Here is a 26,720-nt window from a genome sequence, read left to right as displayed (position 1 = left end):
CAGACGTGGAAATTACAATTTGGCTAGAGACGTAGCCCCTTTATCCCCTGCCTCCTCCGCACGCTTGACATTCCATTGACATTTCAATAAGTGAAGAAACTAATTTTTGTATTACAAGCTTCTTGGGGCAAAAAGTTTCTCATCTTCAAACTATTGCCAAAGCAGGCGGAGGAAAAGAAGGCTAAGAAAAACTGCAATATTAATTTGCAGCGAGTGCATTAAGGCGGGCGGGGAAGTGGGCGAGGCTGGTTTGGTGGCCAGGATAGAGGTGAAAGGGGGAGAAAGTCTTCTGCTGCTGTCAGCGAAAGTTGGACGTGGACAGTTGGCCAAACTATTTGACACAAAAATAACAGTTTTCTTATTTGCCGCTGACCAACGAACTGAGTTTTTTCTCATTTCTTTTCTAGTTTTTTTTTTTTATTTGAGTTTTTGCCACGTATTTCTGGCGCAAAGTTTGGAACTAAGTTCCATCCTCTTCTGTTTTTTTTTTCATCTTGCCACCGGTTAGTTAGACAGCAGCTTTGATACTCAGGCCAACGGCAAAAGAGAGCTGTCAGCAGAAGTTTGCACCACTCACGCACGCAGTGGGAACATATGGGTTACCATATATGCACCGCTATGGGATTGGGTGTAAAATGGAACCATTATCTTATTAAAGACCACATGACATTTGCTTAAGTTTCGACTAACGTTTTGGATCTATACATGACAACTTCTAGCCTCTGTTTACGTGTATAATATGTTTGATTAAATGTATACATCTAAAACGCTAAGTTGAGAACCCTTTTTTGTCTAGGTTACCACTTCTTATTAAAATATATTTAGAAAGTTAGTAGAAAGTTGAGCAAGTGTCATAAAGCCATAAGTATTGGTATATAAAGAACAAAGCAATATAAAAATATTTTCAAGTACATGGATATTTCTTTGTGGTTGAGAAATAATTTGAGTTTTTTTGCTGTTGGTTTTAAGTAAGATATTTTATTATTTCTGTAGGTGATTAGGACATACAGCAGTCTATAAGTTCCTTTCAAGTTTATTTTCTTTCTGTTAAGTCTATTTATACTTTCCGAAGGTATTCTTGTTGTTATACTCAGAAATTGTGTTCTTGAATTTCAATGAACGATATTTTTGTAGACTCTGTGAGGATCATATTAACTTGTTTTATATTTGAGGGACCAATCTATGTAGAGAAATGTCTAGTGTGAATTGATAGAACATATTTACCTGTTGAAAAAGTCCTTAAAAAGTTGTGTTTAACTTAATAAAAGTCCTTTAAATTTGGGTTGGCCTTTAAGAAGCATTTCCAAACTGGCAGGGGGATCCTTAGCTGCTCGCTATATGCCATATCTGTCATGAAGTGTGGATATAAACTGCAGCCAGCTTGTGTTCAATTCCATTCCATTTTTTTCTGCAGCCGCTGCTGCTGCTGCCATCTTCTTGCCAAATGACATTATGAAATGCTAAAAGCCTTGAGCCAAAAGTTGTCCAAGTACCAAAGCCGATGGTGTGGGTTTGGTTTGGATTTAGCACAGAAAGCCCGAGTTCAAAAAGAGTGGGAGATGAGCTGTTCTGGTGGCTGCCTGGAATTCATTTTCATTTCCCGATAATTCTTTTGGCTGCTGGCCGCATGTGGTGTAGTCCCAATGTGTGTGTGTGGGTGTGTTTGTGGGTAACACATGGCCAAGAGTGCCGAGGGAGTGGCCCCTTTTATTTCCCCTTTTTTGCGGTGGCCAAAAGCAGCTCAGGGCATTCCGATGCTGGCTTATGAAATTTAAGCGCATTTGCCCGGCAACCCAAATAAGAAACGGATCGGTTAGCGTTGGTTGGTTGGCTTGGGCAGGATAGCTCATTAATTGCCCGGGGAAACGAATATATGAATATACCTGAATGTCCTTGGCTACTTTGGCATAATTTAGGGTCTTTCGACAACTCGATGAGAGATGCACTCGACGCTCGGGCGCCCTCTGGAAAAGGGATTTAAAAACACTTACACAACTTTTCACTCACAGTCCTCTCGCCTTAAGTACGCCCGAGAACTTTCAAGCCCCGGCAAATGAAAGAAAAAAAATAAATAACCGGAGTGCAGAAAAAAGCAAACTTTGCACATGCTTCACAAGGAGTTGGAGTGCTACTTTCCCTGCGCTTTCTCCGCCTGTCCATTTGCAAATTCTTCTCAGAAATGAACCCGCCATATCGAAGACATGAAATGAAACCGAGAAGATTTTCATTTCAGCACTTTAATCGAGAAATATCAAACAAACAAGACATACATATAAAGTAAAAACTGGGTGGGAAATGAAAACCACGTAAGATGATATCATACAGAGAGAAGTTAAAAAGAAACATCAATGAACAATTGAGTGTGGAAGTGGGTGGTGGGGGTGGAGGTGGAGGTTGCCAGGGGGAAGAGCTACTGAAATTGGGCTGAAGGAAATGGCACTTTTACACACACGCTCTCAAGTGCAAATCAAGTTAACCGAATAAAAAGCCGCTTCCTGGCTGCCATTTGGCTTGTTTCGGCAGGCTCCTGCGCCCCCTTCTCCCACCCCCTTTCGACCTACGCCTCTTGATTTCTTCCTTCCTGCGGGGGAACACAGGTCCTGCTGAAATGGCAAACGATGTCGTTCCGTTTCGTTTTCGTTTCGTTTGCCATTGCTGGCGTTGCTATTGCCTTCGCCTTTACCTCCATGTCAAAAGATTATACCCGCGCAGTCATAAAAAATAATAAAATGTGCAAAAAACGCACAACTACAGGGGGAAGGTAGGAGGTTCGAAGGTGGGGTAAACTTGCCAAGGTTCACATGAGCGCACACATGGGTTTCCCTCCCCCCACCCCCTCACACATACGCATTTCTTTGTGTGTAACATGTAAATGTCGTTTCGGCATTCGCGCATTTTAAGCTGCCATCCCACAACTGCTCAGCACCTCACAACTCACCCACCTGAGCAGGTGAAAAAAGAAGGGGTAAAGGGGTCGTTGGTTTGGGAACACGACCTTCTTCACCTCGACAGCTTCGGCAGCAGCAGTTTCTCAGCTTTCCCAGTTTCTCAGGCCTCATTTTGGCACCTCAACAGTTTTGCTCCTTTTTTGGCCGCCTGGCTGGCTGTTGCCCCCTTAATTGGCATGTGTTAAGCATTTTGTACATTTTTCGCACAGTTCGCAGAAATGCCACGCCCTCGAATCTGCCAACCGCCTTCCGCCCCCGCTCAGATTACCTGGCCATGGGCAATGGGGCTAAAGATATGAATATAATTAAATGTTACAACTACATATTTGCATCTCTTATAAAGCAATGTCTTCTCGACTCAAAATGTCCTTTGAGGTGTTTATACAGGGGAGACCAGGAACAAAATAAAGCCATCAACTAAATTGGTTGAGTTTCCAGCAAAAAAATAAAAATAAATAAAATACGGAGGAGGGAAGCGAAGAGCATTGCCTAAAACTTGAATTCCTTTTAGCCCGACTCTCATTGTTGTTGGTCAACAATTAAGGACAATGACAGCGGCAGATTAGATCCTTAAGTTGAGAAATTAAGTTGAAATTGAAATGCCCGGGAATTGAGTTACCCCAAAAAGTTCTTAATGAGGAAAGCGCGCGAAAAGCTGGAGGTTGCAAGAGCCAACTAAAGGAAACTCAAATAAAAACTATAGAAAATGTCAAACGAGTGCCTTTATTGCTGGCTGATTGTGTAGCAAAAAGAGGGAAAAATATGGAGAAAATATAAGGGAATAGAAGGAAGTATAATATAACTCTAATGGTGTTCTGAATGTAAATTTGAAATGGCTTCAAGTTAATAACTTCTGAACAACTTTATTGCGACATTAAAAAATATTCTTTTCCGGAATTTATGATCAAGTCACTGCTACGAAAAACCTAATAACTTCCCCTATCAAATAAATGTCATATTTTTATAAATTCACATTTTGACTTTGATTCCCTGTCAATAAAACTATTATTTACCGCTGTAAAAGTCACTGAATGCAAATTAGTATCGCTATAAAGATCAGTGAATAAAATATGCAAATTTGATTGCCTACTTTCTAGGGCAATTAAAATTTTTCCCTCGCTGTTCGTCCTGTAAACAAGCTCTGAAAAATCCAATTTGCATAACTTTTTGGCCAACATCAAATGCCAATTTATCTGCACTGGAGATTTTTGCTTTATGTGTGCAAGAGTGTGTTTTTCTACCCTTTTCCTGTTCGTGTGCGTGTGCATGTGTGTGTGTGTATTTGTCTGTGACATTTCAACTAAAATATTGATATCAATACCTATACGTAAATAGTAACCATTCTCAATTTCTTCTTTTGATTTTGCCATTGCAGGTAAGCAAAGCTAATATTCAACATTTTTGCCTTGTGTGGCGGTGGTAAGTAAAGGATAAATTTATAGAGCGAGAGACTAGTATAAAAGAAAATTGCATACATTTTATGAGCGAGCATGAAAATGTTGCTAATTTATAGTTGGCAATCTCAGCAGGCAGTGGAAAAGCCAAGGGAAAACTCTGGCCGACACCTCAATGGGAGCCAATAACAAAGTTATATAAATGTGCCAGCTCCCTGGTCGCGTGTGTGTGCGATTGTGTGTGTGAGTGTATCTATATCTATATCTATGTCCTGCGACTGTCTGTGTGTTTGTGAGAGAGGCGGATATCCGCATGCAAGCCATAACTCAATAAACCATTGTCCACAGTCAAAGAGGAAGACGCAAAAAGAATATAAAACAAAGGCAAAACTAAAACCAAAGCTGGCTGAAATGGGCGTGGAGTTTAGGGGGGGGCATAGCAGTCAAAGATACAATCGAAATGCAGTAACTAGCAGTCAGTCAGGGGCGGTGGGTAGGGGGGGTTTAAAGGGGGCTTGAACTGCCACTGGGCGGCGGGAGATTAGAAATGTAAACAAAGCCAAGGAGAGCCGTCGACAATTCTCCACTTCTCCAAAGGGGGTTTTAGGTCCCCAACCCCCCTCCCCCCACTGAAAGAGGGGTCTTTGAAGGAGGCCAGTCTGCGGGGTGGCAAAAGAAATAAACATTAACTGTAATTTAGTGGGGCATTGTGCTTAAGCGTCCAGTCTCGGATTCAGATTCCCATTCGGTTTCGCATTCGGTTTGCTGTTTGCCCTCTCGCTCTGCCACTCGCCAGCTGTCTCGCTCTGAAATTATGGGCCCATTGTGCACTGGCCAGCAGTCACGCCTCTGTCTGCCCCCCTCTACACACACAGCTACCAGCGCCCCTGCTCCTTTTGCCAGTTTAGTTTCAAGTTGCACGAGGCATTTCGTGCTGGTCAAAACGCGGCAGGGAATCAGCCATGGGTGGGCCAACAGAATTGGATGGTTTGCTGAGAGGGGGGCCAAAGGGGGAGAGGGGGCCAAAGGACGAGTCCTGGCCAGAAGGCCTGTCAGTGGAGCAATTGTTATTTGCCTGCAGAAGGGCAGGGAACCAGGGCAAGTAACAGCTTCCAGCTTCAGTTTCATAGACAAGTTCTCAGTTTTCGCATTGCCAACAATTAGGTGGCAGCAGCTGGAGTGCCGCAGGCCCCAGGCACTGAGAGAAAACACCCCTCAAATACAGCCAACTTAACAGCCAGGTCTAAACCAATCAAATCACCACATTTCGAACAGTGTAAAATCCTTTTGTGGATCAGGCTGGCCAAGAAGTGGAAAACTAACAGAGTCCAGGCATAGTTCAAATACGGAATATGCCCCAATAATAACAACAACAATGACAACGCAGGGCCAACTCAACAATAATCGACAACAATAAAGAAAAAAGCAAAAAAAAAAAATAGAAAATAGAAAACAGAATATTGTTGGCAATGCTAAAGGAAATGGAAATGAAAACGGGATGCCAAGTTGCCCAGTTGAGCCCTCGAAGAATTTATCGAAATGAAATTGCGACCTTTTTATGAATATAGCATGCGAAATGAAGAGACCGAGCGACCCAGCATTAAAAAGGTTAATCAAAAAAGAAAATATTAAGTAGATACAAACGAGAACTTTTAACCAAATTGTTGCTCAGTCATATTTTGTGATTTCCGCTTTTGCATCATCATTCAGGCAATTTCTAGGCAATTAGCTGGGGTTTTTTTGGGCCAGGCCTAAAGGCTGGAAAATCTAACCAAGCGCGCCTGTAAAACCGCCTTTGGCCATAACATGGCTTTATTTGGCTTATAAATTGTTAGCAGCCCCGGTTCAGACTCATGAACTTTGCTCATAATTCAACACCTCTAGCAGACCGGGGCCAAACAAAATTAATAAAAATAAGGGGGGGGGGGGGGAGAAACAAAAGTACAACGAAAACGAGAAAACCTTTTTCAAATTAAACTTTTGCCAGCCCTCGCTCGAGTTTTCTTTTTCCCTCTCTCTCTCTCGCTTTCTCTCGTGACCACTTGATGATGCCGCCCTCCGGTTCAGCCGGAAAATACAAACTCGGCGGCACACTGATACGCTTTTCCCACCGCTTTTCCCACCCGCTTTTCCCCCGCTTTTCCTTGGCGGACATAGCTTTATTGCAGCTAAACAATTTTCATAGGCTATCAGCGCGGTGTTGGCAACTTTTCCTCGAGTGCAGCAACAAATTAAATTTGCGCTGGTAATTGGATTTGAAAACACTTCGCCCTGTCCAGACTTCAGAATCTGTGTGTCGGCCGTATTTAATGCCGCCAACAGCCGCAAGGAAGCTTTTCGCCAGCAGGCAGGGCACTTTTTCAGGCTGGATTTTTTGGTTAGAGCTTTGGCCTAGAAAACAGAGAGTCCGAGTTCGGGTCGGCAAAAAAAAAAAACAAAAAAAATATACGAGGGCGGCGCATCAAGTAAACAAAATGAACTGACATAAAACCAAATTGAAGCGGCAATGTCAACAGTTTGATAATTTCGAGAGGTGTGGAAAATGTAGAGGGAAATCAGTAAATCAGTGGGGATTTGTTTATGGACAAGGTGACGGAAATTAGGAAATTAGGCAACAAACGCCCGAGTCCAAGGCCGGAAATTATAAAAATGTTCAAATGCAGATTTCCGGGGCAGGCGGCAAACCTGACTTTCGATTGGCGCCTGCCAAGTTCGCTTTGAATTTAATCGAAATATATATTTCGTTTGGGTTATCATTTTCCAAATCATTTGAGCTGCCTCCGAAAACAATTTCAATATTCTGTTTTTTCTCCCTGACGACTTCAATTACATTTACAAGAGCTCTGCGGTTGGGAAATTCAATGCCAAATGCTGAGGATAAAATGGCAAAAGCCATTAAATAATCTCACCTACAGCAAGGGGAAACCAGAGAAAGAAAATTCATTTTTCAAATCCCAATCACAGTTATTAAATCTTTGCTATATGGTTATGGTTATTGTTGTGATTTGATTTTATGGTAATAGATGAAATGCGAGAGACAGACAGGATGGTTAAGAGTGGTTCGGTTGGTAGGGATGGGACTGGGGACTACCTAGAGCTTTTCATCGTGTTCTCTTTGGAAACTAAGAGAAGGACCTTCGTTCGCTCTGTTATTGTAGTTTGATGCTATCCTTGCTGTTGCTGTTGTTGTTGTGCCTGCCATTTGCGCGCGCTCTGAAAACACAAGGAAAAACCAGGCGGAAAAGCGGTGAGGAAAAGGGGGACGCGGGGTTCGCACCACAAACGGATGAACGAAGGGAAAACGGCCTAAAATGGTTTACTGACGTCATAAAAGTGACTTTTCTTATCTGGCAGCGTATCTGCTGGCGAAATGGAACAAGCAGGATGCTCTGGTCTAAATTTAAATGTCGCTGGCAGAGCGGCAATCCTTCACTGGCATAAAAGGAAAATAATTATATTTAAAGGCAATTTGGTTGGCAGTGCCGCTGCCGCAGCCGCAGCCGCAGCCTCATCTGCATCTGCATCTCAGCATCCACAGCCACATCCACATCCTCATCGCCTCGGAGCCTCGGATTCCGTTTCAGCGCTTCAGCATCAGCTGCAGTGTCCTTGACCGAGTTTATGTAGATTTGCAAGGCTTTACACTGCGTGTGTTTGTGTGTGCCAGCTCCTTCTACCCCCCTTGCCTCTCTCTTTCTCTCTACATATATATATATATTTGAATATATATGCAAGTATTTGTATAATATTTAGCAGTCAGCTCCCGCTCACATCTCATTATTAACATATTTCGAGCTATTTTCTTATGGCTGCTGTGGGACTGGGACTGGGCCAACGCTGCGTATGCGTTATATTTTACGATTCCTTCGTGTCTATGTCTGTGTGCCCCACAGTGTGAGTGTGTGTGTGTGTGCGTGTGTTTGTGTGTGTGGGCGTGGCTCGCCATGTGACTTATTTGAGCGTGTTTAAGCATTTGTGCTGTTGTGATTGCCTATGTATGTAGTACAGGCTAAGTTAGGGGGGGGGGGTTATTTTACTGCTGTGTGTGTGTGGCGACATTTGAGTTTTGAGGTGTTGACTTTATGGGGCCATTTGAGGCGCAGATTTAACGCCTGTCTGGATTTATGACTCAAGCAACAGAGTTTCGCAACGAACACAAAAATACATATCTACATATATAGGTCCTGTCAACTAGATCGCTTTATTGCACCCACAAGCCACATAATTAAGTTTACGGTATAATCAACATAACTAAGTTTGCACCGGTGATAATCAAATATTTAGACCCATTCAATCAACTGCAAAATGCAACACATAAACTTTCCGGATGTCCAGATGACAACAAAGCTGTTACAAATTAATCCAGAAACTTGCATCTCTCCCACTCTTTGCGGCCATTCCATTATCCATTATCCCCAAAAACCACCGACAATGGACCAACAAAATGTCTCCTTCTTGCCGCCGCGACTAGCCAAGTTGTAGCAAAATAAATTATGCTTACGATTTGTAAAAGCTTTAATACGCCCCAGAGCCAAATCCTGAGTGCACACAGCAGGAGCAGCCATCTAGCCAGCTGGAGCGGCATCAGAAGCTAGTGCACTGGGAAAAAAAACTGTAAGGCTCTACTTGGGATAAGATCAAAAACTCAGAAACTATAATAGAAAAGGATTTTGAGAGGCATTTTTATGAGAAAAACGATCTAGAAACTCATTTTGATAAGTACTCCTAATCCACTTATTATTAATGGTATCGCTTACAAGGCCATTACATCAAGTAGCCACATTTTCTCGCTCTGTATAGCAGCTGCTGGGGCTTGACTTGCGTTTGCTTGGCTCCAAAGACAACAATGAATAAATTTAATTTTAGCTGCGGCCGACCTACCGCACATAACTCCAAGTTGTTGCCGTTGTCGTTGTTGCTGTCGTTGTTCATGTTGACTAAACACCTTTGAGTTGGTGCCTCGCCCTCTGGCAGCTGTCACACGGGTTGTATACGTTATATTTCCCCCAGCTCTAAGACTCTCTCTCACTCTCTCTCTCTTTGGCGCCCTCCCTCTCTCGCACAGAGTGCATTATAACTGCATTTTGGTTTTGATGACGTCGTCACCATCCTCGTCGTCGTCGTCGTCTGATTTGTAAATTATACTGGTTTCACAGGGATTTCGTGTGGAACTCTCTTAGAGTTCTGAACAAGCCAACTCTTGAGCATCCTGAAAGAGAGCAAGCTTTGGCCGCAGCTTTTCACCTTGCCACAACCATGTGACTGGCGAGAGAGCCAAAGAGAGCCAGGATGCTGGTCGTGGAGCTTTGCTGATTTTCGCTGATTACGTAAATAAAGGCGAAGCCTGCGACCCGAGAGCCAAAAACACAACCACCAACGGAATGTGTGCGGCCATAACTGTTATAAACAATTTCACTGGAACAGCCGAGCAGCCCGTTCGTGAGCCGAAGGACCAAAGCCGAAGCTTTTCGCGACCCGAATCCCCTAGTGTGTGTTTGAGTGCGTGTGTCTCTACACAAAATGGGGCGAGCAGAGCAGTCGCAGCGCTGCTGGAAGCTTGCTAAAAGAGAGAGGCAGCGAGAGAGAGAGAGAGCAAAAAGGTCCTGCTGCTCCGGCCCGCTGGCTGACTGGCTGGCATATCCACATCCTTTGTGGTGAAAAGTCAGTCAGAACGGGAACGTCGTCGCGAGCTGTGCTTGGTAGCGCTCTCCAGCAGCCGTGTGTAACGCCATTTTGTAACGCGAACGCAATAGTCAGACTCTGTTGGCCACTAGTTTTCCACAAGTCCGCAGGTCCTTTCGTCCTCCGCGAAAACGCACAAATAAATCATAAATTCCAGCTCGTCTGTGTGTGTGTGCCGCCAAGTGAAATCGAATCGTATCGCATCGAATTGAATCGCATCGCATCGTATCGTTTCGAATCGTATCGAATCGAATCGCATAAAATCAAATCAAAACGGGGCAGGCAAGGCTGGGAAAAATCCGAGAAAAGTGCGTCAGCAGCAGGAGCAGCAGCAGCAGCAGCAGCAGCAGCCTCATCGCATCATCCTCGTCGAAAGTAGAGGCAGTGAAACTGAAACTGAAGCTCTGGCTCAAGCTGAAGCTATGGTCCTGATGCTCTGATGCTGATGCCTCAGCGGGAGGCGGGCGGCAAAAAAGAAATCAAATTACAAAACAGCAACACACTCACACACACAAACACACACACACAGCGAATCAAGAGCACATAGATACACCAACACTCGTGTCGACAGAAGGACTAGCACACGCAGCGCTGAAATTGACGCAGACCATAGACCATATAATTTAGCACACAAGTTAAACGCAGAAAAAAAAGAAAGAGGAAAAGCAAAAGCAAATAATAAGAAAAAAGAAAGTTGAGTTTGTAGGTGGGGGAAAATCAAAAAAATCAAACGAAAATTTCGATTGTCAGGCCAGGGCATTAAAGTCAAATTAACAAGTTGCAAAACCTGGCGCACCAAATGAAAATCCCGCCCAACAACAATAACAGAAAAAAGTGTTGAAAAATGCCAGAGCAGCTGTGAAGGATTCGCTTTGGAAGGTGTGGGGTTTACGGGGGTTACGGGGGCGTTATAGGGGCTACAAGGGTACAGGCAAATACCAACGCACTTAACACATATTTACCAACACAGCGGCAGCACCCAAACACACACACACACACACACACACGCAGACATTTGGGGGCACAACAAAAACAAGGCAAAAAAGAAAAAACTCGCTAAAAAAAAATGGGGAAAAAAAGTGGAAAAACTTGAAACGCGCCAGAGATTCGAGTCGTGTCGAGATTCCATGTTATATTGCGGACTTGTTTTGCTTCTCGCTCGCCTTTGTCCCTATATAAATACATATATATGTATATATGTACATTGCCCAGATATTTTTAGCACGCGGGCGAAAATTTAAATCGCCATCGAACGGAAAAAGAATAACACAAATGCTATAAGGCGAAAAAGGAAAATAAGAAAAACTTTTCCAGTGATGACAGTGTGTGTGTGTGTGTATTTGTTTTTTGCGTGCTGTTTTGGCCCATAATAAAATATCAACAAGATGCGAACAAAAACTGCAAAAAAAAGAAAAGAACCACAAAACAAAAACAACAATAATAATAGCCAGTGCGTTGGTGTTGGTGTTGGTGGCATATTGAAAAGGCTGCGCCTTCTGTTGCAAGGATAACCGAGCGAAAGAAGCAGAAGCAGCAACGTCATACTTGTGCAAGGATATTATCAACGTCATGCCTGTCGAAGTTCACACACACACACACACACACAGTCTCAGATAAAAAGAGAGAGCGAGAGAGATAGCTAGTCGAAAGAGAGAGCAGCATTTGGCGTGGCACATTTTGTTGTTGTTTGTCCTTACCAACCATTAAACGTATTTATATTTATGGATACAGGTCCTTCGTCCTGGCTGGCTGGCTGTGTATGTGTGTTAAACGCATTAAAGCCCCCGTTGATGTGGATAAATCTATTAAAAATAATTTCAACTAAAAGTAAATAACACACCCAGTAGAGAGAGAGATATAGGGCCGAAAAGCCTGTGGCTGGCCAGGCATTAAGGTAGAATCTAATTTATCTGAGCCACATCCTGCCATAAAGTCCATAAACCTTCTTCGAGTGGATTGGCTGCCACATTCTGCTCAAGCCAAAGTAACTTTTTAAAGAGCCCAAGCCGAGTTTAAGAAGCTTTGCTACCTGTTTGGCTGGCCAAATTACTATCTCACCGATCCCATCTTTACTTATTTAGGAACCCAAAGATTCCCTCGCGTGCTAGGGAAATTTTTGAGTTGGGCAACTCCGGGTTCTTGGCAATTTGGAAAAGTTTTTGGCCAAAGAAACAACAATCGAAACGATATAAAAATGTCATTTAACACGCTAGTGGGTGTGGGGAAGGTGGGTTGTGGAAAAGCTAAAAGTTTTCCTCTTTTGGGGTAGAAGGAAATTAACTTTATTGGCCGAATCAAGCGAAAATCGCTAAACAAATGCGCCCAAGCACCTTTTCAAGTGGTGGCTTAAGCCACGAGGGGGAAAGCAAGCCGGGGCCTTCCTTATTTTCTCATTTCCCAAGTTGCCAACTAGTTGAGCCTTGCCACACACACACACTCGCACACGCACACCCTGTTGGCAACTAAACACATGGCAAATGTGGCAAACTTGAAACTTATCGACGGCTCTAATCTAAACGGGACAAGCTGGCCAAAAACTTTTGCTGCCCCCCCTAAGACACTAATTCGCAACTCTCAAGAGCAGGGATACAAAGACCCCCCCCCCCTAAATTTCGCATTGTTCATGCGGCCCAGAAAAGTAGGCTATAAAAACTATCAACACAACTCAAGTTTTGTGGCAAGTTGTTGTGTATGGGATTTCTTCTTAGGTGCTGCAGCTAGCTCACAACATAAAAATAGGAAAAGTTTTGTTGTTTTATTCGGCTGTGTATTTTTAAGTTTTTTTTTTCCACCCCTCCCTCCTCCTGCCACTGGATCATATAATCCTTTCACTTAACAAGCAAACTTTTTGGCAGCAGCCGAAACGAAACGAAACGAAACGAGAAGAAAAAACTTTGGCAAACTCCTTTGCATAAACACAAACATGACCGTTGAGCGTAGAGCTGTGGAGCTGTAGAGCCAGTAGAACCAGTAGAACAGCAGTTCCCGAGTCATATCTCCGTGTAGATGTAGACATGAAATTTATGCATTTGCTGCCAGCCCCAAAAAGTATTTATGTATGCGCTTATAAATATATGCCCCTCGCACTTTCCGAGTGTCTGTGCAGATAGCCAACAAATTTATGCTAGCAATATAACAAACAAAATATTTGCGCACGAGTTGCAAAAACTTTTCGCAGAGCAACTTTAAAATAACACCGAAGAAAGCTCATGGCAGTGAGGGGCCCACAGAATTTGGCCTAAAGTAAAAAAGGTTCTCACACATGTACGTGCATGAAACGTTGTTGTTTTAGCCTTTAAATATGCTAATTAAAGCGCCTACGCCTAGATATACATATATGGGGGTATTTTTCAGGGATTATTTTCGTATACAGCACGATTTAATGAAGGGATCCTTCATATGTCTGTTTTGGAAATATCTGACATCTCGTAAATGAAAAGCAAATGATTTAAAAAGTATAAAGAAGGCTTAGAAAGTGTTTTAGAATTCAGTAAAATAATTGTTCATATGTCCTTTAAAAACTTTATCCTAATACAAAGGCCGCAACACAGCTTAGTTTAATTAATAACCAGATTAAAATCTATTTAATTTTCAAATTGACTTGAATTTATTTAATTGGAATTCACCAGATTACACGCACTATTTTGTATGAAAATAAAAGATTTTCCCTCTATTGTAGTCAATGAAATGAAACCGCAACACTTTAAGCTAAATACAATTTAAATTCGGGCACTGCAAAAACCAGAACAAACAGCAAAAAGTTAGGGGAAACTGCTTTGTGATTTATAGAGCTAAACAAATATAATTAAATAAATCCTCGAATAAATATGTGCACAACACACACACACATTCATACACTCGTACTAACAAGCCAAGTGATTTCTTTTTTGCCACTCGCTTTGCTGGCAACAAGTAAAAATAATTAATTATAGATAAATGTGTGCGACGCGTGTGAGATAAATTACCAAAGCAACCGAAAAGCGAAAAACGAAAAACAACCCCTGCTGCCGATGTAATAAATGACTGGGCCGCAAAATGAGCTTTTAGTTTAATTAATCAAATGAATAATAATCAGCACTAAATAGCTGAGGCCAAAGTGTGTGTGCCACAGTGCCCGGTGAAAAGTGCAAAGTGCCGACTATCCAGAATATCTAAATGGCGGACTAGCGCCGAATGCTTGGGGCACTGAGGAGAGGGAGCAGCCATCATCAACATCAAGGACGAACAGGACATCGAACCCGTTGCTGCGCCGCTGTGATTCAGATTCATTCTGGCCGCCCAACAAGGCAACAGCAGCGAGCGCGGCGATCACAGCGTCGATCACAGCGGCAATAGTGGTGCGATCGGTGGTGCACCGCCATCTCTCAGCGGTAGTGGTGGTGGTGGTGCGGCTGGTGGTCCTGCAGGTGATCATCCTGCTGGCGGAGGTGGCGGGGGGGCAGCAGGAGGACACGGAACCGGAACCGGAAACGGAAGCAGCAGCGGTACCGGAAACGGAAGTAGTGGCGGGGCGGACTGCAGCAGCGACGGCGATCCCAAGAAGACCTTCTCGCTGCACTGCTGTTGCGTGATCGTCGACATCACACCAGTGGCGCATCCAGGAGGACGCCTGACATCGGCAACAACGGCCTCGGGAAGGGATGCGGGTGGAGCCGCCGCTGGCGGAGGAGGAGGTGGTGGTTCCGGTGGCGGCCTGGGCCTCGGCCTCGGCGAGAATGTCTCCCAGTTGGCCAGCCAACTCTTTCGCTTTGGCAGCAAAAAGCGCCCAGGCGTTTGCATCTGCAATGCCCAATGCCGGCTGCAATCGCTGGGCGAGAGTCCAGGTGGCCTGTCAGCCACCACCATCAAGACCCATCATGGCAGCCTGGACAGATTGCTGCAGAAGGGAGATGCAGTCGGCGCCGGAGGAGCCCCCACCAGTGGCGAGCGCTCGATAAGCTGGGTGGTGGATGGTGGGGCAGCGGGCTCTGGAGCCCTGCTCAACGCCTCCTCCGACGAAAGTGATGACAAGAAGAAGAAACTGGACGACGGCTCCCAGCTGCCGCCCCCGCCACGCCCCCCCTCGCGATCACATGCCAAACCCACTGCAAAGGAGGAATTCGATCGGGGCGTTGAGGTGGAGAAGTTCTATCACCAGATCAACGGGGATATCTTCGAAATCACCAGGAGAGTGAGGGCCCGCGATGAGGAGACCATGGAACAGAAGTGCATCCGCCGGAAGGGTTCGGTGCGCCTCACAGAGCCCACTTCCGGCGGCCATGCCCATGTGCGGATCGAGCAGAGACCACAGTTGCCGCCCAGAAGGCAGAAGAGCGCCGAGGAAGTGGCCACCATGCCCAAGAGTGCTCTGCGCCAACCGCCCGAACAACTGGAGTGGTTCGATCGTCGTGCCCAGCAGCGTCACTCCGCCCGATCCGCCGAAGGTGGCCAGGTGCGGGAGGAGACCATGGAGTGGCTGAAGCTTCAGAAGACCGCCAGTCCCATCCAGCCAGTGCGCACCTCCTCGGGTCCCAGTGAGATTACGGTCCTCAAGGACGAACTGCCCGATTGGCTGCTGGATCATCTGCCGCGCAAGAAGGAGCGCGATCGGGATAGATTACCCTCGGATGCCGACAAGGCAGTTGGTTCAGCCTATGCCAAGGCCCTGTCGGAGCTGCTGAAGAAACCCCTTTCGCGCCAGAGTTCCGGACCCTGTGAGTTCTCACTCCTGAAGACCGACATCGTGGAGTGGCTCACCAAGATGCAGGGCAGCAGTGGAGGCGACAAGGGCAAGTCCCGTCGGTCGCATCATCGCCGCAATGGCAGTGGTGGCGATGCCCAGCCACGTTCCAATTCCCAGGAGGATGCCCAGGATCAGTCTAAGGCCAGCCACAGGAAGCGGCACTCGTTGGGCCACAGTGGAGCGGCCAGTGAAGAGGAGCAGCAGCAGCTCACTGCCGATTGGATAGCCTATCCGCTGCACAAGCTGCAATCCCTGGGCAAACAGCCGCCGCCAAGTCAACCGCCGGAGCGGGTCAACATTCCCAGTGGCTATGCGGTGCCCAGTGCCCTATCGCATACTCCCTTGTGCCAGCGGAGGGAGGAGCGTTCCCGGGAGAGAAGACTGCGTCACTCGGCCAGCGAGGTGGTGGGCAGTGGTGGGGCAGGAACTGTCTCATCATCAAACACCGCCCATCTGGAACGGCTGTATGCCAAGCCGCACAAGGATCGCTATCAGTATGTACCGAAAGCCAAGGAGTCGGGGGGCAGGAAGGAGCGCTCCCGACGCCACCAGACCCAAAGATCCGCCACGGTCTCTGACATGTCCGCCCAGCGTTCCGGTGGCCACAAGCGCAAGTCCTCGAGTGCGGAGCGGGCACCTCGTTCTCCCTCACCGGGACCCTGTACGGATCCCGATTGTCCACTACTGCCCATTTGCACGGATCCGCATTGCCGCTACCAGGAGTGCCAGGCGAGGCAGTGCATTACGTCGTCAGTGAGCTCGGTTAATCTGGCCAGGCATCAGCAGTTGGCCCAGGTGCAATTGCATGCGGTGCCTGCGCATCTGGTTGGCGCCATGGGATCCGATGTGCCGACGACACCATCCACAACGGCCACGCCTCCGCCGCCACAACCCACAGGAGGCGGCATTCTGGGCTCGGGAACAGTGGGAACCATAGGAGAACGCCGGCTGGTCATCTGCCACGACTGTCGATCCTGCGCCCCGCTACTCAGCTGCCAGAATCGCAAATGCCTCAATGCCGCCAAGTGCAACTCACTGCCTCGCTGTGCCGCCGACTTCAATCGCCTGCGCACCCAGCTGGCCCAGCCGCCCACCACACTGGATGACATCGAGCCGGCGCCACTGGACGACCTGGAGATGCAGCCACTGCCCTCGCCACCGCACTCGCATCCGCACCATCACTATCGCAGCAATTCCCAGCCAAACACTCTCCAGCGTGGAGATTCAGCCAGTTCTGGAGGTGGAGGAGGAGGATTAGGTGGCAGAGGAGGAAACGGCATCGGAGGAGGAGCACCACCTGGACTGGCTTGGCTGGAGCCCACAACCACACTAGTGCAACCACTGCCCGCCTATGTGCATCACTCGAATGGCAAGCTAATGAAGTCCGCCTCGGCCGCCTCGCTGAATTCCCGACGAAGGCGCCACAAAACCGTGCACTTTGGCGAGAATCTCCTGCGGGAGGTGTGCCAGAACAGGAAGCTCATCAAAACGGAGGCCCAGGTGCCCTCCGGTTCGGCGCCCATGAAGGCCAACATCCAGATGCTGTACAACTTTGTGGAGGGAGTGCTGAGTGCCTGGGTGGACGACGACGAGGATCAGGTGCGTTCCGGCGCGGAATCGGAGCCGGAGCACGGGGTGGTGCCCATGCAGCCGATCCACAGATGCAACCGCCTGCGTTACCAGTGCATCCGTCGGGTCGTCGAGGAGGCCGCCGACCTCCAGGGCACCCTCAAGTTGGGCAACTCCCGCTATCGCCATCGCCATTGGCGCAGCACCGCCAAGCAATGCAACGAAATGTTCCTTCGCAAGGTAGGACGGGGTGATCCTCTAGAGGATATGTTATATAAAATATTTGTGTCTGTCCATTAAATAGTTTGGACAGTTTACAATTTTAAAATATTCATCAAATAAACTTAAAGAATTTAAAAAAAAGTTTATAAAAAAAATATTTTAAGTTTAGTTCACATAATTTTCTTGGAGACATAATTTTACTTATCTCTCTGCGGCTTCAAAACGAATGAATATCTTCGTCGTGTCTATTGACATTGAAATCAAATATTACCAATGAATATACGGTCACATTTTGAGTATTGAGACAAATTTCTCAATGTCATATTAACTATTGTCATTGAACTAAGTTGCTTTCTCCAAAAATGCATTTTCTTAATAGTATATTAGGTGTTATCTGACTGAAAACTCTTAGCTATATGAATTATTTCAGTTAAATTTTTCGGTCGTCAATGAAAATAAGGTCACATTGAATAAGTATTTATAATTGGGCTTAACCTTCGTATGGTAATTTTAAATGTAAGGATTGTTAGGATATGTAATTTGTATCAATATTATTTGTGGGAAAATAAAATTGTAAAAAACCATGTGGCTTATTTAGAACGCTTTATTTGTATCTGTTAGCCCGGCAATACCTTATTCCAATCATTGGATACATTTGTCAGGCGTGCTTTGAACTTTTACCCCCGTAGAAATGAATGAAAATCGCGTGAGAAAATGTCGCCTTGGCAGAAAACAGAGACCAATTTCCCCGCCGAACTCGAACACGAACTCATACTCATAGTCACAATCGTACTCACCCCACCGCGAATTCCTCCAGTTAAGTGTATTGTCTGTCTGGTACAAATTCATTTTGGGCTGCCTAACAAAACGTTGATCAAAGCCAAAGCATCCTTTTCACGCTCGAGCTGCTCCTGGGCTCCTTTTCTGGCTCCACAAAGGAGCAATAAATTAGAGCATTAGCCCCCCCCACCCCCTCCAGAAACGAACCCGAACCCAAGCCCACACCCATGGCATTTGAGAAAAGCTCTTAGCACACGGACAAATAGGAGGGTGTAAATGGGAAACGGAGGGTGGGAAAAACTGGTACTTGTATTTAGTTTTTCGGTAATGAATGGCATTGATTGCAATACGCATGAATCAAACGGCTTCAAAGTGATAAAAGGCCATTTGTCCGAAAAAGCTGATGGGAAATAGAAATGAGAGAAAGCGAGAGAGAAAGAGAGAGTGGGCGTGGCTGGGAAAAATGGGACCCAAGCGCAGGGAGCATCTGAAAATAGGTAGATAAGGTATTCTATGCACTGATATATTGCTACTAAATGTGAGTAACAACTTCAGAATTCATTGGAAACACGATGCTCTCTGTGTTTACTTTGCATCCAGGTAGTTTCTATTGGTTTGGTTAACTTAACAAGCAAATAGATACATTGGTCAAGGGTTTTACATGCAAAGCACTCGAATACCGAGAATACACGTATTCAAATGAGTGAGCTTGAATGGAGGGGCTACAGTTGGCTTATCAACTGAATGGGTCTGCATATTAATTAATGGCCAGATCAGCGATAAAAGGAACGGTCCGCAAAGCAAAGGGATGGGATTTACCTGGATTAAAGGTGGCATATCTCTGAGTTTTGCCATTCTCCGTTGGTCTAATTAACGCTTGTTACCCGTCCACATGATCTGAATACCTAAATGTGCCATCTCCCGTGATTACTGCCCACCACCCACCGACCATTCCCAAGGTTGTACGGGCCTCGAGTCGCTTGTTAATTTTGATTGATTCAATGCTAAACAGTTTCACCTTCAGCCAATTAGGTGGGGCGCTCAGCTCGTCGCTGGTTGGAATATTTAATCAAATCGGAATGACATTGCAGGTTTACCGCCCAACCACCACCGCCAAATGAAATGAGCTGAGGGATAATTCCAAATTGATTTTCGCATTGCAATGCAGCAATTTGACTGTGAGAAGCGAAAAAGAAGAACAAAACTTTACAAGTCAGCAGAGAAACGAAGCTGATGGATCTCGTCTGTACAAAGTATCTTTTAGCCCCAACCTCATCTGTCTATCTATCTCAACCCTGCAGATTTCGCCTTTGAATCAATTCCGTTTGGCTAACAACATTTGCGCCGGCAACGAAAACTTCTTTAATGCCTCACTTAATCGCAGCAATGCCAGAAACGTGCCACAGCCACCGAATAACTTTTCCCCCGGAAAACCAGGTTAACCTTGTGCCACCTCCCTTATCGTCAATAAAAATAAATCTATATGGGTTCCTGCCATCTGAGAGGTCGAACCCCTGCATAAACACTCTATCAAATATTGTAATTTTTGACAGCGACATATGAAAAGATTTTCCCCATCAACCTGAAGGTGGAGAAGTTTGGGAGAGGTGACAATGGCCGTGGCAATGACATGGCATCCCCGAGCTCATCTCGTCCACATTTGACATTCAAAAGTCATTGATAATTATGGCTGAAACGTGAACGACAGCCGCATCGAGGGATCACAATCAATTCTTGATTAGAAATCGTAACGAAAGCACCTGGCTCAGGGATATAGGGATATACGTATATATGTATATGGAAGCCATCACTGCGCCTAAGTGGGCGGGTTCGTCTGTGCGTAAATTGAATTTTGATTTTGCACCGATGCTGAGATATGGCGTATTAGGCCCCAAAGTAATCAGGTGGGTAAAGTGTTGTGTGGTGGGGGGTTTGAGGTACCAGGAAAGCCCCGACTGGCTGGCATTTAATCTTTTGTGTGATTGCTGTTTGGCCGTGTTCGCATTCGTGTTCGTGTTTTGGGTTGCCCATTTAGGCTTACCCATGTGAACGTTTTCAGCCATTCGTGTGAGTTTCGGATGGGGCAGAGAAGCCGGACAGCCCGACTGCCTAGAGGTGAAATCCCATTGTCAGTCTCAGGAACTTGGTTCCTGCCTGATGAAATTCAAGAAACAGGTCGGCCAGGACGTAGACGTATGTACTGCCTGCTGCCACTTTTGGCCCAATTAAAAATTCATGAATCATTTGACAAACTCTTTGGACTCGGGCCAATCTCCCCTGGGATGACCGGCAGGAATGCCAAATGCGTAGTAATCTGCTGTAAAAGGGTAGCTAAAAAGGGGCTGCCCCTTAAATCACAAAATTTGATTAACAGAAAGTAGCCTTGGTTTTACTAGATTTTTTACAGGGTTAGTTTAATAAATAGCAAGGCGCACCTCTTTAAATCACCTTAATATTGTTCACTGGGTCAGGCTTTAAATTGGAATGGTATACAGAGTGGGTTTCGGGGCTTCGCACTCCACCCACATTTCAATTGCCCGCCCCATCCTGAAACACTTCCACTTGACAGCTTCCGCTCGGCTTGATGATTTCATGGAAAACTTCATTGAGCAAGCGGAAACTATTTCGTTTTGGTGGAGTGCCGGAGTGCGGGAGTGTTTTCGAAGTTTCCTTTTAAATTTTCGAGCCACTCTTTGAGCCACTTAAAGTGACACGCACAGATATCGATTTGGGGAGGCTAAGGGGGCCCCATCCCATACCATTTGGTCCTGCTCAGCTTGTAACCGCTTTGATCTGAGTCCTCCGCTTCCTGGCCATCATCGACATCATCGAGGGAGCCCCCTTCTCGGTCGCTAAGCAAGCCACGTCTCAGGTTGGGCTCCTTTGGTTATTTGCATGCCTTTGCACTGCTCTTCGATTAATATAAAATTTGATTAAACTTGGTCGCTCCGCTCCAGCTCGACGCTGTTGTGGGTTAAGTACACATGACCCCAACTGGCAAAAGACGACGGCATTGCGCCACGGGTGGGACTTCCACTTGTCCGCCTCCCTTTTTAAGCAAACATCAAACCCAACCCCCATATGAAAAAGGGAGCAAGGAGAGGGCAGGCAGTCAAATAAATAACTTGTAAAACATGCATATGAGCAAAAATGTTTGAAAATTGCCAAAAAACGTAAGCAGAAGGTGGGGTGAGTGACTGACTGGCTGACAGGCTGGAGTATCGTAGTAACCAAAGGACTGAGTCCTGGGTCCTGGACCATGGTGGCCCCCCCATTGCAGGAAGAAGAGACGAAACGAATAAACACATTGTAAATTGATTTCCTTGGGAACTCAAATAAAAATGGCATGAAAAGCAAGTGAGCGACAGTTGGGCGATGGGCGAATGGGCGGATGGGCGTGGCCCACCTTCTCGATTGAAACGAATGAATGGGCAAACCAATTTTTATTGCCACGCGGGACACGTAGCCCGAACAGAGCCATCGACTTTGGTCTTGGCTTGAATTCCCACATGGACCGAAAGTCTCCAACTACTCCTCCTCCTCCTCCTCCTGGCCTCGTCCTCGTCCTCTTCCTGCAGAGAAGCGGAAGGAAGCTGGGAGATGGTAGATGGTGATGGCCAGCGAGGGCCATAGGCAAACATTCAGTCAGTCAGTCAGTCGGTTTGTTACTGAGTCAGTCGGACGGACGACCCGGCTTTTGATGAAATAACATTGCCAAGTAACAGTTTGCCTTTCGCCATTTATTTCCCTTCTCTGCCTGCGATTCTCCCAGCCATTTTGTCAATTGTTGTCTGGGCCCTGCCCTATCTCTATCTGTCGGTCCATTTTTCCCCCATCTGTCCCCTGCTAAAAATGCAGGCGAGAAGAGAAGACAAATTGCTTTATCGACGACATACGTAACAAATGTTGCTGTCGGCACTGACAACAGCAGCAACAGCACAGCAGCAACCTGGCCATTATGGGTTTCAAATGGCTTCGTCCGAGGGGCTTACCAGTGGATACCATCCTGCCCTGCTTGCCAGCTAATTATGACTTAATTATTTCAATTATTTTCTCTTCGATTTATTGAATTTTATCGCCGGCAACCGAAGCCTCGTACGTGTTGCCCAGGCGCCTTAATTGAATTGACTGTCCGCATTCTAGACTCTGGTACTCAACCCCCATTATTTCCCATTGCAGATTTCGGACGATGATCGAATGAGCCTAACTACCGCCGTTTCGGATGAAGATGATGGCGAAAGTGTCATGGCGTCACCATACAAAGCAAAGGCCACTGGCACCGCTGCATCCTCCTTCAATTGCACGGGAGCTGTTCGCAAAGCCGGGTAAGTTCCCCCATTTCCCCCGTCCTTGGAATCTGGGAATTTATGCCTCCGGTAGATGTAATCTGGCTGCTAGACATGGAGTGGGTGTTCCTTGGATTTTGCGGCCAAACCTGCTCACGTCCAACAAGTCATCATAAATAACATCAGTGGGTGTGGCGGTGGTTATGTGGGTAGGCTCCTCGGGGAACATAATTTCACAGTGATTAAGGGTTGGACAGAGGTGGAGAAAGCAGTGGCTGGGGATTAACGTTATTATGTCCGTATAGAGGGTATCAAAGTTAGGAGCATACACGTGTGCTAAGCACTGCAGCGGGATTATGGTAAGCCCATAACTTTTATTTAATCTTGATTCGTATTAGCAGCCAGCTCAATATAATGTATAATGTCTTTTCGAACGTGACTGTTCGTATTATGGTCTTTTTGGTTATATTAATGGGTTTCCTATTTCTTATAATACATAAATATATATTTATAGTTATGAATATGATGAGATAAATTGTAAGGGCTAAATAGCTTAGGGCTGTGATGTGGGCTTAAAATAAAAAAAGCTACAGTACAAACCTTGTTTCTAGCCAAGTACCTATCACTAAGACTTTAGTTTCCAATTAGAACTAGACTTAATGGGCTTTACAAAATTAGATTGTTCTATACTTTCATATAGACTTTGATGTATTGACTTCAAAATTCTTTTTATAATTTATAGAGAACAAATACTTGTAAAGTATATTTAATATGCCAGGGTATTTCAAACTTCGACCCCTTTTCTTAATTTCTCCACTCTGTTATGATAAACCTCTTGAAGACTTATGTACGCAGGACATGCCCCGACCCATCGCCGTATCTTGATTAGCTCCGAAGGTTAATGGGTTGATGGCGAAGCTGTTGAAGTTTTCCCAGGGATTACTAGTCCCTTGCCTGCGACCCCACACTTTACCCAGTGTTTCACCCCCACTAACTGAACCGAACCACATCGAAATGTTTGCTTGCAGCTTCCTATCGGTAAAGAAATGGTTACTACGCAAGAAGCACCAGATCGAGCTGGCCAGAAAGAGGGGCTGGAAGGGCTACTGGGTGTGCCTGAAGGGCACCACGCTGCTCTTCTATCCGTGCGACTCCCGGGAGGGCAGGAGTGTGGAGGCGGCGCCCAAGCACTTGATTATCGTGGATGGTGCAATTATGCAACCGATACCCGAGCATCCCAAGCGCGACTACATCTTCTGTCTGAGCACGGCGTTCGGCGATGCCTATCTCTTCCAGGCGCCCTGTCAGGTGAGTATCTTTATTACAGCGCTGGGTTGGATTGGGTTGGCTTGGCTTGTCTTTGGGTTGGCTTGACTTGAGTTGGGTTGGGTGGATACAAAAAAAAAAAGAGATGAAAAAAGTGCCCCAGGATATGCTCGCTCTCATTTCGAGCAGTCAATATCCAAGGGAAGTCCTTCAAGGAAGCTTTGAAAGACTGGCCTTGCCGCGTCCGAAGTCGGAGCATAGAAAGATGGCAGCGCAAATTTGTTTGCACAAGGATATGCAAGGATATGCGAGCGGGCGGGCGAAGGCGAGTTCAGGGCTCGCGGGTCCGAGTCGCCCTGCTCTCTCATAATCGCCAGGCTGGCTGAAATGTATGCCATAAAGAAACCGCAGTCGGAGATGCACTCTTAAAAATATAGCCCTTGCTCTAGAAAGCCATTCCAATAAAAGTTTAGGTTACAGAAGAGCTTAAGTTAATATAATAGGAGTTTAAAAGGGTTTTTTCAGTGTCCCAAGCCTTTTGGAATTTGGTTTCCTTGTCCAATTAAGAAGTATATTTCCTGGTCAGCTTAATAATGTTCTTAAGCTTTTTGAATAGCAAAAAAATGATTTTAATCACACAAAATGGCTTCTGAAAATAAATTCTTCGAAAGAAAATATAAATACATTTTAAAACATAAAAAAGACTTAAAATTCCATAAATTAGCTGCTCAGCTTAATCATATCCCTAACAATTTTTGAATACGAAAATTTTAAAGGAAGAAGATTTCTTTATAAATGGGAATTCTTGCTTTCTATTTCAGAACAAAATTAAAATCGATTATTTTGTAAGGTTTTCAACCTTCGTTATTACTAAAATACAATATCCAGAAACATTTGTAAAAATGTTCTTTGACCTAAGAGAATTTCATCTGGCTTACAATTTTTGATAACTTATAACATTGTAAAAATCGTGTTATTAAGCCTGTTTTCTTTTGTTAAAGGTTATAAATGGTTCCTTGAATATTTAAGAACCATTTGCTCTCATTAAAGCCATAACTAGGGCAGATTTTTGAAAAAGAGTCCAAAAGCATATATTTTTGCGAGTGTGCATAGATGCAGATGCAGATACAGGACGAGGACGAGGACATGGACATGGACATGGACGAGGACGCTGGCAAGGCGCTGACTGACGCAACCTGCAAAAGTCCTTTAGCGAGATAGAGATAGAGAGAGTGAGGGATATTTATGAGAGAGAGTGAAATAGGGAAAGAGGGCCGGGGGCGGCTTAAAGTGTGAGCCATGATTGAGGTGGCGTTGACTGACTGCCAACTGGCAGATTGCCTTGAACAGCTGCAGTGGCAGCAGCATCCTTGTGGCAGCCCTAAACTGTTACATGTCTCAAAGGCATACGTTCAGCACAGCCCTCGTCCTCCTCGTCCTTTTCGTCCTGTTCCTGTTGCCAACTCTCGTCGTGGCCCAACGTGATTTGTCATTAAATTTGCATAACTGATAGCCAGCGATGAGCGGGGATGAAATGGGTTCTGGGTGCTGGATAGTTGGTTGGATGGTTGGATGGTTTGATGGTTAGATGGTTGCTTTGGGATGTGCCTGGTTTGGGGGACAAGTTCGACGTTTGGCGCTGGGGAGCCACGTCAAATTGCTTGCGGTGCATTCGGTCTGCAATTTGTTACAATGTTTCCCCTTTAACATCCTCAGGTGGAGCTGGAAAACTGGGTGAACAGCATTCACAGCGCCTGTGCCGCCGCCTTTGCCAGGCATCGCGGAAAAACTGGTACCCTACATCTGCTCCAGGAGGAGATCTTCCGGCTGGAGAAGGCCATTGAGTCGGTGAGTAAATATGTTTTCCATTAAGTGCGGAATATTCCGAAAAAAACCCATAACCAAAATACATTTCACCACACATTCAATATGGGCCTGCGAGCGTGCAAAAGTATTCGTTGCGGTTTTCAGGTGCACCGAGCACCTGCTGAATTCCAGGATGAAATCCAAGGAGCACGGTCTTGAATTGCGGTTGCATTTCGCATTTCTCGGCAGCTTTGTTGGCCCAGGAAATTGTTGCTGCTCGAGAGTTAAGTCAATTTTGCCAAGTGGCAGCAATGCAAAATGAATGGCGCCCACACACAGACAGGCACAGTCAGCCATGTCAAATGGATAAAAGCTGCGTTTCGTCGCCGTAAGGCCGGCTGAGCTGAGCTGAATGGGGCATATGCAACAAATAACCCATCAATTGGTATCGCTTACGAATGCATCATCGATCATGCCATTTGTGTAAACAGCAAATGGGATTTGAACCATTATGAATCGCACTGTACTGAATGGAGCACGGAACTGAATGGCAGATGAAAGGCGCATTAAATTAGGAAACCCATTGAACGGGGATTAACTACACATCAGTGCAGTTATGTGCTATGTGTTTGCGTTTTCCTGCAGAAGGGTAAACATGTCGTTATGTATGGTAAATGTTTTGAATTTTGATGAGCCAAGGCAAGGATAAATCTATGAGCAACTTGTCAAAAAACCAGTGAAGATAGGTATAGTCAAGTTAAGGCAGTTAAGGCATAAAACGAAAAGGGTTTCCTTTAGCTTTAAAGCTATAAAGATCATATGTTTTAAATGACAATAAGTATTTAAACAAGTACAGAATACTTTATATTTCTATTAATATCTCTATATAGAAAGTGTTAAAATATGACAAAAGAAACCTATACTTCTATGTACAAAATGGAAGTTGGTGCTAGGTAATACTGTAGAACCCGTATCGACAGCTCCATAACTCTTTCGTAACTCCACTTCGCTGACGCCCTGACTAATGTAATCGACTAGAAAAACA

The 26,720-nt window shown here is 45.5% G+C and overlaps 1 protein-coding gene across 17 annotated transcripts in view; it reads left to right on the top strand.

Moving 5' to 3' along the window:
• sif (still life) overlaps positions 1–26,720 on the top strand; it is an 85,079-nt gene that overhangs the window by 14,296 nt on the left and 44,063 nt on the right. For 10 of the 17 annotated variants that reach the window (XM_036815155.3, XM_036815158.3, XM_036815157.3 and 7 more), the window contains 3 exons: positions 22,497–22,642; positions 23,632–23,911; positions 25,586–25,717. In XM_036815155.3, the coding sequence (XP_036671050.3) occupies positions 22,497–22,642; positions 23,632–23,911; positions 25,586–25,717 (558 nt within the window). Of the gene's footprint in view, positions 1–10,001; positions 10,400–13,956; positions 17,556–22,496; positions 22,643–23,631; positions 23,912–25,585; positions 25,718–26,720 lie in introns of those variants that run through there. The other 7 variants (XM_036815153.3, XM_036815152.3, XM_036815154.3 and 4 more) reach the window with 5 other exon arrangements.

This window comes from Drosophila suzukii, chromosome 3 (genome assembly GCF_043229965.1).
Source record: "Drosophila suzukii chromosome 3, CBGP_Dsuzu_IsoJpt1.0, whole genome shotgun sequence".
Taxonomy (NCBI): Eukaryota; Metazoa; Arthropoda; class Insecta; order Diptera; family Drosophilidae; genus Drosophila; species Drosophila suzukii.
This window is presented reverse-complemented; position numbering and strand designations above follow the sequence as displayed.